Source organism: Myxocyprinus asiaticus, chromosome 2, assembly GCF_019703515.2.
Source record: "Myxocyprinus asiaticus isolate MX2 ecotype Aquarium Trade chromosome 2, UBuf_Myxa_2, whole genome shotgun sequence".
Taxonomy (NCBI): domain Eukaryota; kingdom Metazoa; phylum Chordata; class Actinopteri; order Cypriniformes; family Catostomidae; genus Myxocyprinus; species Myxocyprinus asiaticus.
In genome coordinates this window covers 52,473,541-52,485,186 of record NC_059345.1, presented here as the reverse complement: position 1 = coordinate 52,485,186, position 11,646 = coordinate 52,473,541, and the positions used below count along the sequence as shown (strand labels likewise).

Below are 11,646 nucleotides of genomic sequence, written 5' to 3'. Positions count from 1 at the left end.
AATGTCTTCTGAAGCGATCGATTTGGGAGAAAACAGACCAAAATATCTGTTCACTGTTCATCTTGCCATTGCAGTCTCTAGGCACAGTCATGATTTTAAGCTCAATTTCACTTCTTAGTGCTTGACGCATTCACAGAGCTCTAGATGGCACTAGGAAGTGTAATCGAGCTTGAAATCATGATCGCCAAAGTGACTGCAGATGTCACAATTTAAAGTGAAAATGGATAATTTTTTTGGTCTGCCAAAATCAATTGGATCACTTCGGAAGACATGGATTAAACCACTGGAGTCGTAAAGATTACTTTTATGTGCTTTTTGGAGCTTCAAAGTTTTGGTCACCATTCATTGTATTGTATGGCATTGTATGGACTGACAGAGCTGAAATATTTGTTTCTGTTCTGCAGAAGAAAGTCACACACATCTGGGATGGCATGAGTAACTGATTTTTGTGGTTAAATTATTTTTATTTTTGTGAATTATATTCAAGTCAGAGACAACCCCTCCTGAAAAGACCAGCATTGCTGGTCACCATATGTTGTTTTGCACGCTAATCTCCAGCATGTTGATGCTTCTTAACTATTTTAACCAGTAATGCAACCTTGGTCCACCATCTAGACCAGCACAATTCCAGAACTGACCAGAACAAACCAAGCTAGTCTAAGTTTATTTGTGTCTATGGAATGATTCAGGGAATGCGGTAAGTCAAAGCTTTATTTCTGGGTAATTTGCTCTTTAGGGCACACCTGACCTACATAATTTAGAGTATAACCTTTTCCCTAATGAATTTTTAAAAGGAAGCACTGCTCATGTCTGTTTTGAAACATGAGGACCTAGCAGCAAATACTACATCCCTTGAGTGTGGATGCCTAATTGCTCTGTGGCCAATGTAGAAGTTAAGGAATACCTTCACATGTTGCCAGTGAGCTCATGAGCCACATACAGTCTAATCCCTGAGCTTCCATCAACATTCATACACATCCACGCCCCTGAAATGAACCAAGAAGAAACCTCAGCTCCTTATGACGCAAGAAATGTCTGTCAGTGGGTAGGGTTCCCCTTCTGGATTCAGCAGGAGTCCAGCCAAGTTCAGCAGAAGACCTCCTAGCTATTTCAGCAAGGGGTGGTTAGAGCAATACTTTTGGGGGCACTGATGACTCACCATTCTAAAACAGCTTGCTCATTCAGATCGAATATTTCTTTGGAATACCATTACTTAGTTTCAATGGACCCTTTTCACATTCCAATGTGAAAACTAACAATTAACCTACCTACATTTTTCAGTAGCATGACATTAGCTCAGATGTTTTCACAATAGTGTAGCTTTTCCAGTGTAGCGTCACAATTGCTACATTTGTCATATTGCATTGCAAATGCAGCAATGAAGCCAAGGGAGTAAACAAACAAGCTCACCTTAAAGCCCAAAGTATAACTCGGTTTTGACGAGAACACTTAGCATTTGCGTACAGTCGAACGCTAGCCTTTCAAAGTATACTTAATTTTTACTATGCGCACATACACAGGTGGTTGGTACATGCGTGCTATGACTGCTATGAGAGACTGGACTATTTATCTCCTGACCTCCTCATACACGTGCTCTTGACGTGCACATCCACTGTTGTTCCAACATTCGTCTCCTGTTGTTTAGTGGGATTACATCTTCCAGAGCTTCTTCGTGACAGCAACGGCTCAACTGTGAGTGTTGCCACCTTGTGGACCCACTAATTAGTGCATATAATTCCAGGCGCATGCACATACTGTGCATTCAGTGTATGCGCGGTTAAGGCCAGAGTATACTTCGGTTGTCCGTGTTGCTGGTCGAAATGCGCACAGTATGCGTGACGCAAATTTTGCCATGTCTGCACATCAGTCGAGGCCCGGTTATACTTAGTTTTTCTGCATTCAGGATTGGATCACGCCCTGGTTGACCACGTTGCCTTTCAAAGCATACTCTTCTGATGCGAGTGATTACGAATGCATTTGACGCATTCACACTACGAATGCTGTGAGATTTTTTTTAGTATAGTCAACAACAGGCGCATGCGCCAATGATGCGCACCGCCGAGGACTGTACGCATGTCGAGGAAATCTGGGCTAAACGTGTACAGTCTGCGCAGATTGGGTTGATGATGAAATTTGCGTCACGCATACTGTGTGCATTCCGATCAGCAACACGGACAATCGAAGTATATTTTGGCCTTCAGACTGACCACGTTAGGACCAGATTAGTCCTCGTCTGTGCATATTGCTGGTGCATGCGCCTGTCGTTGATTGTACTAAAAGAGTATCATAAAGCAGTCATAGTGTGCACACATCGAATGTGTTTATATTCCCTCGTGGTCAAAAGAGTATACTTTGAAAAGCAACGGGGTCGACCGGGACACAGTCTGATGAGGAACACAGAAAAACCAAGTGGGCCTTTAGAAGAATTGGGTCACACATGTTCAATGCCCGAGCACTCTGCTGATGACGAAATTTGCTTCATGCGTCCTGTACGAGTCTGACCGAAGTATACTTTGGGCTTAAAGCCCTAGGTATACTTCCATTTTGACATGAACATTCAGCGTCTGCATACAGTTGAATGCGAGCCTGTCAAAGTGTACTCCATTTTACCGTGCATGCACATGGGCGGTTGGCGCATGCGCGGTACAACAATTATGAGACACCAGACTTTCTCTTCAGGAGTTTAGACACATAAAGGTGTCTTTATATTCCTTCAGACTCAAGTTATACAAATGCAGGTATTTCCAGACCTACTCACACACACACACACACACACACACACACACACACACACACACACACACACTTGACTTCCACTGTTGCTGTTTTTAGCCTTCATCTCCAGATGTTTAGCAATGATTACATCTTCTACTAGCGCTTCTTCTTGTGTATATATATATATATAAACACACACACACACACACACACACATACACACACGCACACATATGTATATATTCATCTTTTAATAGCTTCAATGCTACTTTTGAACCTACAGTTTCCCCAACACTGGTCTGTTGCTTACTGCTAATGTTGACAAGGTGTTAGGCACAGTACAGGTTACTCCACAACATCAGCTAGCAGTGATAAAAAGCTTACATTTAAATACAGAGAATCTTAAGCCCGTCATTATGGGGGGACAACAACAGTGGATGACATGGATGCTCACTCTCTAAACATTACTGCGCAGGTCACTGGATTCCTGCAGCAGTTCGAGCTCTTTAAGGAGATAATGGTTTCCCAGTTTAAGTGTCTTGCGACATGCTCGTGAGTACATGAGCTCTAGGTTTCTGGGAAAGAAGTCGACCCCCCACTGAAAAGTTCCCCTGCAACGGTCAGTTATCCGCTTTAATTTACCCAAGCTTCTTACTGACACTGCTTATCGGCATGAGTGTAGTCAATGCATCCACACATATCTGTGTGCTTGTGGGGGGCTAACTGTATGGTCCTAATGACGCACGCATGTGTGGCCATGCCTTTATTTAGCACAAAGACCAAAGTCCATGTACACTATATGGCCAGAAGTTTGTGGACACCATATGTGCTTGATGAACATTTGATTTCAAAACCTTAGGCATCAATTTCCCCCTTTGCTGTAATAACAGCTTCCACTCTTTTGGGAAGGCTTTCCACTATACTGTATGTAGTAACATGGCTTAGCAGGGATTTGCTGTCTTTCAGACACAAGGCTATCAGTGAGGTCAGGAACTGATGTTGGTTGATGGGACCTGACTTACAGTTGCTGTTCCAGTTCACCCCAAAAGTGATCAGTGGGGTTCAGGTCTGGGCTTTGTGCAGGTCAGTCAATTTCTTCCACGGCAGACACAGTAAACCATTTCTTTATGGACCTCACTTTGTTCACAGGGGCATTGTCATGCTGGAACAGAAAAGGGCTATCCCCAAACAGTCGCCACAAATTTGGAAGCACACAAAGCCCAAGCCATTACATAAAGAAACATTAAGATTTTTCTTTACCGGATTTAACGGAGTAACCAAATTTGTTAATTAGAAAGGGGTGTCCACAAAAAATTAAAAATTAAACTCTCATGTAAATCTTGCTGCCTCTAATGCTGTTTTCATGATGGACTGGGAATGGTTTTTATTTTCAAAAGACATTGTCCTACAGTTTATTCACCCAGTTTTTTGGCTGATTATTTCCTAATTTGACCTGATTAATGAAGCACAGTGCCACTGGCTGACTGTGTCATGGTCTTTTGCTTTGGTTCCTCTTCATTTTTGTATGTACTTTGACCTGTTGTGTCTTTTTACCCTTGGAAATTTCACTATCAAATGTCCTTATTAAGATATGAGCAGCAGTGCATTACACAACTGAACAGGTTAACAATATTTGCCAATGCTCCAAACATTATCTTCCATTATTTATTCTCAAGTTTTGTGTTCTATATGATAGCTTTGATGTTCCTCATGGAAAGACATTGCCATGAGGACAAGAAGTTATGGATGGAGATAGACACAATAAAATAAAATATATGATAAAACAATTAAATACCCCAAATGTTGAGATCAAGACACAAATAACAATAAAAAGAGAGCAAAAATGGATTTAATTGTAAATTTATTATAACTATCTGGGTAATCTTCCCCAAGTAATATCCAGTGGGCCATCTTTCTCATTACAATTTCAGTGTCAGAAGTATTCCTGGGCAAAATCTCCATATATCAGTGGAGTCTTCGGATTCAGTATTATAAGACTGCCTTATCATAAAGTACATACATACAAAAAACTTGAGAATAATGGAAAGACATGGTTTGGCATTGCCAAAGTCTGTATGATAATTATATCTACTTATTTCATTCTATATTACAGAATGTTGTCTTTAATATTCCTTCATTAAAATCCCACTGTTGTGCTTCCCTCTGAGTTTGAAGTGATTTAATTTTATAGTAAATGCTATACTTGTTCAGATTGAGAGTTAAATCAGTTTCAATTAAACGATTCAAATGGATGGCATGCTGTGGTTTGGTTAGAAAGCAAATATGCACAATAAATCTAAAAATAAAAAACAATTACAGAAGGCACATATTGCCCCTTAATAAAATAAAAGTAGATTTCGAACACTGATGTTATTGCCCTAGATACATTTTCGGAGGCAAACATCAAAGTTCAACGTGGGTAAACACAATCGATGAGACATCTATCTTCTCTTATTCACTCACAGACATACACACATACACAGATAAGTGAAAACAAGCTGAACAGCAACGTGTTACAGGAACTTTTTTTTTATTGCAATAGCTCTATTGAAAGCAAAAAAAAAGAAATACAAACACTAAGCAATGCTCAAATTATTTACCTGCTATCACTCTCTTTTTCCCACCAGAGGAAAAAGCAAATTTCAAATCAAATGCAGGAAAACAATAAAATAAAGTATCAGTATGTACACATGGACACAGCCATAAAAAGATGCTTAAAGATTTTCCTTTTTTGTATTTTCTCTCAGACTGCTTCTGGAGGGCTGACCTCCAACTTTGCCAACCGTCAAGCTTGGACTTGGAAAAACAACAGCAAACAGAATGCAAGTGTACCAAAATGTTAGTCAGGTTTAACAAGATTACAAAAAGACTACACAGGAAAGGGAAGCCCCAACGTCCCCCTTCTCTTTGATTTTGAAATGATGCGGAGTAAACTAAATTCCCTTACAGAAAGATTCCAAAAAGATTAGCCAAGCTATTATAACTATAAAAGAAAAAAAAAATAAGGGGGAAAACATTAATACCATACCACTGCACATCTGTACTATGCAATCACTTGAATCAAGTTCCAAATAAAAAATGTAATGTATAAAGATGGTAACTCAATGAAAATCGTGGCAAAACAGCAGTCAACTTGATCACATACATTAGCAAAAGGCTGAGTTTATAACAATTTGGCTGATTTAAAGCTTTTTTTTTTTTTTTTGCATTTGACAGGAATTTGTTTCTTTGTAAAAGCATTTTTAGAGGTCAATCTCACAGTTACTAACAAACAAACAAAAAAGACTATCCCGTACCCTTTTGTTTAAAATCTAATTTTCATTATATAGAGGCAATTTTGGGTCTTAAATATAGTTTTGTATGTTTGGTAAAACCACGTTTTCACAACACCACTGCTGGACTGTAATAATCTGTGCTAGTTAAGTTGTTCATTTTGTAATTGTCCGTGTGGAATGGTTCCTTTAACCAGAAATGCTGATCATTTTTGAAATGCAGAACACATTTTCATATCTTTCATACCATTGACACCATAACAATGAAGACCGTACCATATTTTGTCTTTTGCATTTTTTCTGTCACAAGTATTAAGCTATTCACATTTGATTCTGTCTTTTCAAACATGTTGCAGTAACGGGGAAATATAAAAACAAACTTGTTTCTATGTAACCAAGGCGATTCAACCTAAATCTGCAGAGTTAGTAGTGTGCATATCACTCCTTTGTTCTCTCTCTTCTCTAGCATATTTTTTCAATGCAGAAAACACTGCCATTGACCACAGTATTTTTTTAGCTCTCTGCATGAACTGTACCATTTCTCCACTTCCTGAAAGAATAACCTGATCAAAGGGTGACATAAAGAGAGCACAATACTGAGGGGAGAGAGGCAATGAAATAAACCACCGATTGGTTAATACTAAAATTATAAATATAATAAATTATAAATATAATATAAATGAAATGTTGTGTCAATCTTATAGAGTATAAACCTAAAAGGTATCATTTTAGTGGAGTCTTGCCATAAGCATGCATAATGGTTTATACTGTCAAAATTCGGCTTTTTATACTTGGATTTTGTGCTATTTGTCCACAAAGGTTTGCAGAAGGGCTTCTTCTTTTACAGTTTCTTTGTTTTAGGTACCAAATAAGTAACTAGAGAACTCATTTATATTTATTTTGATTGTGTAATCAACTCTGTGCTCATCCTGGTGGCATTTTAGCAACTGTAGCAGATATCATCTGGCATCTTGGGTAGTCCCAGAATAGACCCTACCTCTTTTTCTGCAACCCTCCCTCTCAATCCGTCTCTCCTGAGCACTTGGCAAAGAGGAGATGATGGTTGAAAATTTGTAAGGGAAGAGAGACGAAAGGCCTGTTTTGACTGTGCCACAAACCATGACGGCACCGAAAACACACCAGGGCCCAGCACAGGGTAAGCAGGAGGCAACTATCCTGGCACTCACACATATTGAGGAACAGCTAGTACGAAAAGGAGGTTTCTACGGTCCAAACTTTAAGATGTGCGAGACATTAATAAAAATGCAGTCCGTACCATTTCAATATATGCTTTCTCTGCTAAAGCAAACTGTAAACAAACACTAAAATCTGTAATTGCACCTGAAATCTTTATGGGAAATAAATACAGTTTGTACATATTAGTGATGCTTGTAAACAGCATGCACCTGCCCAAACCAGACTCATGGATTATGGTGTCTATATATGTGGACCTCCCTTTTTATGCAGCAAATTAAATATTGAGTTCCAAATCACAAAGCACTGAACTCATACAGGAAAGTCTCCGCTCTGAGACAGCACATTGAACAATAATAAAAAAACAAAAGTCAATCAAAAGAAATTGCAGGATCCTTGTGTTGTACCGCAGGGTGTGCAGTGTGCTAGGGCCATCACGTTATCCGGCATCTCTGCAAGAACTTGATGGGACAGTCCTCAGTCTGTAAGGAGAAATGGAGAAAGAAGTGATTAACCAACTCATTGTGAACAGGGTACTATTTACTGCCATTCAACTACACATCTATCGCTTATGGGGCTTTTCCACTGCACGGAACTGCTCGAATTGACTCTGCTCGCTTTTTGGGGGTTTTCCACTGTGGATAATACCTGGTACCTGGTACTTTTTTTAGTACCACCTCGGTCGAGGTTTCAAGCGACCGGAGCCGATACTAAATGTGATGTCAAAACCCTGCAGATCACTGATTGGTCAGAGAGAATCTATAAGCTAGATGGCAGGTTAGCTTACCCTCATGCGTCGTCGAGCTAACACAGTGATGCTTAGGTGTATGATTTCCCAAACATTCCTGTTTTTTTAGCGGTATTTTGTCTTGCTGCCGTCAGCCTCTTTTGAAACAAAGTTTGTCGTCTTGCTGTGAAAAACAGCCACATGCTGAGAATCAAGAACACCATACCTTCGATATCCTTCATTGCTCCTTTGTTGTGTTTGTGTCGCGTTTAAGATGATGTCACGGCAGTAGAGGTGGCGCAACTATGACGATCAGCCTATAATCCCACCCACGTTGAGGCTGCACTAAACTGCAGTGGAAAAGCAAGCTCAGAAAAGTAAAGCGAGCAGAGTCGAGTTGAACCGTAACGTGCAGTGGAAAAGTGCCATTAGATGCAGGGACGTGCACAGGGGTTGGCTACAGTGGCCCAAGCCACTGTCCCTTTGCCCCCTTGGGCTGATGTGCCCCTCTGGAGAAAGTAATTTGATTTGCATATATTCATTTTGCAGATGCTTTTCATCCCCCGCATCAAAGTGATTTATATATTATTGTATGTGCATGTATAATTAGTTCTTATGTACAATTATTATGTTTTATTTGTTTGGAGAGGCTTTTGGACACTTGGAGACGTTTTTGGACACTAGGATAAATTATTTTTGTGATGCTATAACTTTTGATTGCTTTGTCGTATCATCACAAAATTTTACTCAGTTACAGGTAACATGATTGGAAACAAAACAAAAGTTTTTCAGAGCTACCTTATTTACACGCAGAGATATATATAATGTCAAATCAGAAAAAGTTTCTTAGGCTGAGAGTCTCACAATTTATAATCTATATCATTAAAAACATTGAAAAATTTCCTTTAAAATTATATCAAACATCTGACCCTCTTTTCTTTATCTTTTTTTGTCAAGTTATGAGCCTTTAATTTTGGGCATGCCACTGAAACAGGAAATCTTTAAAAGCACCTTCAGAGCTTTAGAACCAATTTATTTAGCAGGCCTAATAAGGTTCTCCAAACAGAAAGGCCTCTTTTGTACATCTAGTGCAAAAGCAGAAAGCGAGTGGCAACTTTAACTTAATTATACAGTATATGCTAAAAAGCTGCTGCCTACTCTGCACATTCAAACATGGCACAGAAATATTTTGGAGCTGAGAATGCCAGAAAGAGGGATTTGATCCAATTGCTTGTGTCTGTGTTGATGTTTGGCTCTGACAGGTATGTCTGGACTTTAATGTCAAAGGTCAGAGAACTGATGTCTTCTTTGTGTGCTTTAGACTGCTATTCGGTGCAGACTATCCAGCCTTACCATTTCCGATCTGTCTTGCCTGAGGATAATACAACGTGCCCTTCACCTGTAATAACCCTCTATATCCCCTGATGGTTCTGGTAGGCAGTGGTGGCCTGGTTTGACCCTGGTGCACACAAGCAATGCCTTTGATAAAGGCCTTTGTCTGACCTAACAATGATGGTGTGGGCACAATGCAGCAGCTTTCAGAGCTCTCCGATCAGCGGCCGCCTGGAGCGGCAGGAATGCCGCCATTTCATTGTTCAAGTGAAGGGCAGGTCCATTGGGGTACCAAAGGTCTTAGAGTTCTTCCTGACTCAACCCTGCCTTCATGCCATCATTACCCCACAGCAACAACCACACCCTCAGTGTGCCAAAAGTGATGGCACAAACAACCCAAAATATCGTCACAAATATGGCACAAATATCATAATCAGCAGAGTGAGCGAGCACTGAACGCGCGCAGCCTGATTTTTCTAACCTTGCATCTTCGAACATGCAGAATGCGCATGCGCCTGAAGTTATTTGCACTAATGACTGGGTCTTCAATGTGGCTGTAATGAAGAAGCGCTAGAAGATGTAATCGGTGTTAAACATCAGGAGATGAAGGTAGAAACAACAACAGTGGATGTGCAAGTCAAGAGCTTGTGTGTGAGGAGGTCAGGAGATGCCTGCAGTTGATAACTGAATTTGAATAACAGTCTGAAGGAATATAAAGACATCTGTATGTGTCTAAACTCCTGAAGAGAAAGTCAGGTGTATCATAACAGCCGTAGCTCACATGCACCAGCCACCTGTGTATGTGCACACAGTTATATGGAGTATACTTTGACAGGCTCGCATTCGTGTCAAAATGGAAGTATACCTAGGGCTTTATCATGGCTATAGTCTTCCTGCTCATGAGAAATGTGAGCTTGAAGTTTGGTTCAAACTTGGAATGGGCATTTTGAGTACTCAACAGATAAATTTGCTGAGCATTTAAATACCTGAGTTGGGATAGGGGTCATCTGCACCATTTTAAAATTATTGGTCATGGTCAATGTACATATGCACCTGAAGCACAGCTTTTGCCATTGCATCGCATCTTTTTTTTTTTTTTTTTTTGCCATCGTCGCCAAATTTATAAGATACCGTGTTAAGTTAAACATAGTTCCGCTCCTATTAACGTGTCTCTAAACCCCTGCATTTTGTTCCACTCCATTCCTTCAGCTGCGCTGTTTAACGGTTTTTGAACGCAAGAATGTCTTGTGTTGATAATGTTGCTGCCCCAGACTACAAATCATTGTGTACAGTGTCCACGTACAATTGCTGTCTCAACTCCAACCAATCGGACTGCAAGGTACTGATCTATACATGCCATCATAACCAACAACAAATTTATAATTATTGCTCTCATTTCCGAGTACTCTGGTGCTCATGCTTATCCTTAGTTCATAAATCATCTTCCAATCCAAATAGAGATAAAGAGAAAGGAAGTTGGTAAACCCCACCCCCACCCAAACCCCAAGCAAACCAAGACCAAGGTGACCATTTTTAGTTCAAGACCAAGCATGTCCAATTTGGGTCACCATGGTGTTACATATGAAACACCTCAGTACCATAAAGGAGACCTGATTCAGCCATCCTCTCAAACTGTCCTGAAAAGTGAACGGCAGCTTTCAACGCAAGACTGTCTGCGTCACTGTATGGACACCAGACTCCACATGCGTCATCACACACTGCACTCAGATCACAAGCATGTCATAGTGCAATGCCGCAGCAAGCTTGTGCTATAAGTGGAACATTGGCCAAACCACTGCTGCCTCTCTTTTTAATTTCCGGCCTATTTTAGGGCCTGTTCTGCCCATCTACGACAGTGGGATTGCCCCTGACCCCAATGGGTATCTCTTCTTTCAGTAGTGGATGCATGTATGAGGGGTGGCACCTTCTAGTACAGACGTCATTCGTTTAGTACTATGTTGGCATAGAGAGTTGATTCATGTGATTAAGATCACATTAACACTGAAGCGCCTCACCTTGACCCACAAAATCCAAACACGGACATACTGAATGTCCCAATGCACCTACATGCATTCACATCACCTTCTCTGCATGAATAGATAACAGTTTAACATTTGGTGATGCAAAGGACTCCAGAACAACTGGAGAATAGGAATGGGAATCATAAGGATTTTAAGGATTCTGGTTTCGATTCCACTCAACACAGTAAACACAGTAACGATTCTTGTTAATGGTTCAGTGAGAAACCATTTCAATCGATTCAGTGAGCAAGTGGCCATGCTTACATGCACTTAAGAATGTGGGTTATTCCAGAGTTTTTGTAGAAAGCAGTGTTCTGAAACGTCATGTAAACGAGAATGCAGATTTTCTTACACTATTTAAAGGATTAAGAGAAAGCGGTTAAAC

The 11,646-nt window shown here is 40.3% G+C and overlaps 1 protein-coding gene across 2 annotated transcripts in view; it reads right to left on the bottom strand.

The window, feature by feature from the left end:
- Positions 1-5,226: 5,226 nt before the first annotated feature.
- Positions 5,227-11,646, bottom strand: part of LOC127451354 (insulin receptor substrate 2-B-like) — a 47,070-nt gene continuing 40,650 nt past the window's right edge. For both annotated transcript variants that reach the window (XR_007899097.1, XM_051716021.1), the window contains one exon: positions 5,227-7,663. Coding sequence is in view for 1 of the 2 variants with exons in the window: in XM_051716021.1 (XP_051571981.1) it covers positions 7,659-7,663 (5 nt within the window). In the remaining variant the exon portion in view is untranslated. The remainder of the gene's footprint in view (positions 7,664-11,646) is intronic.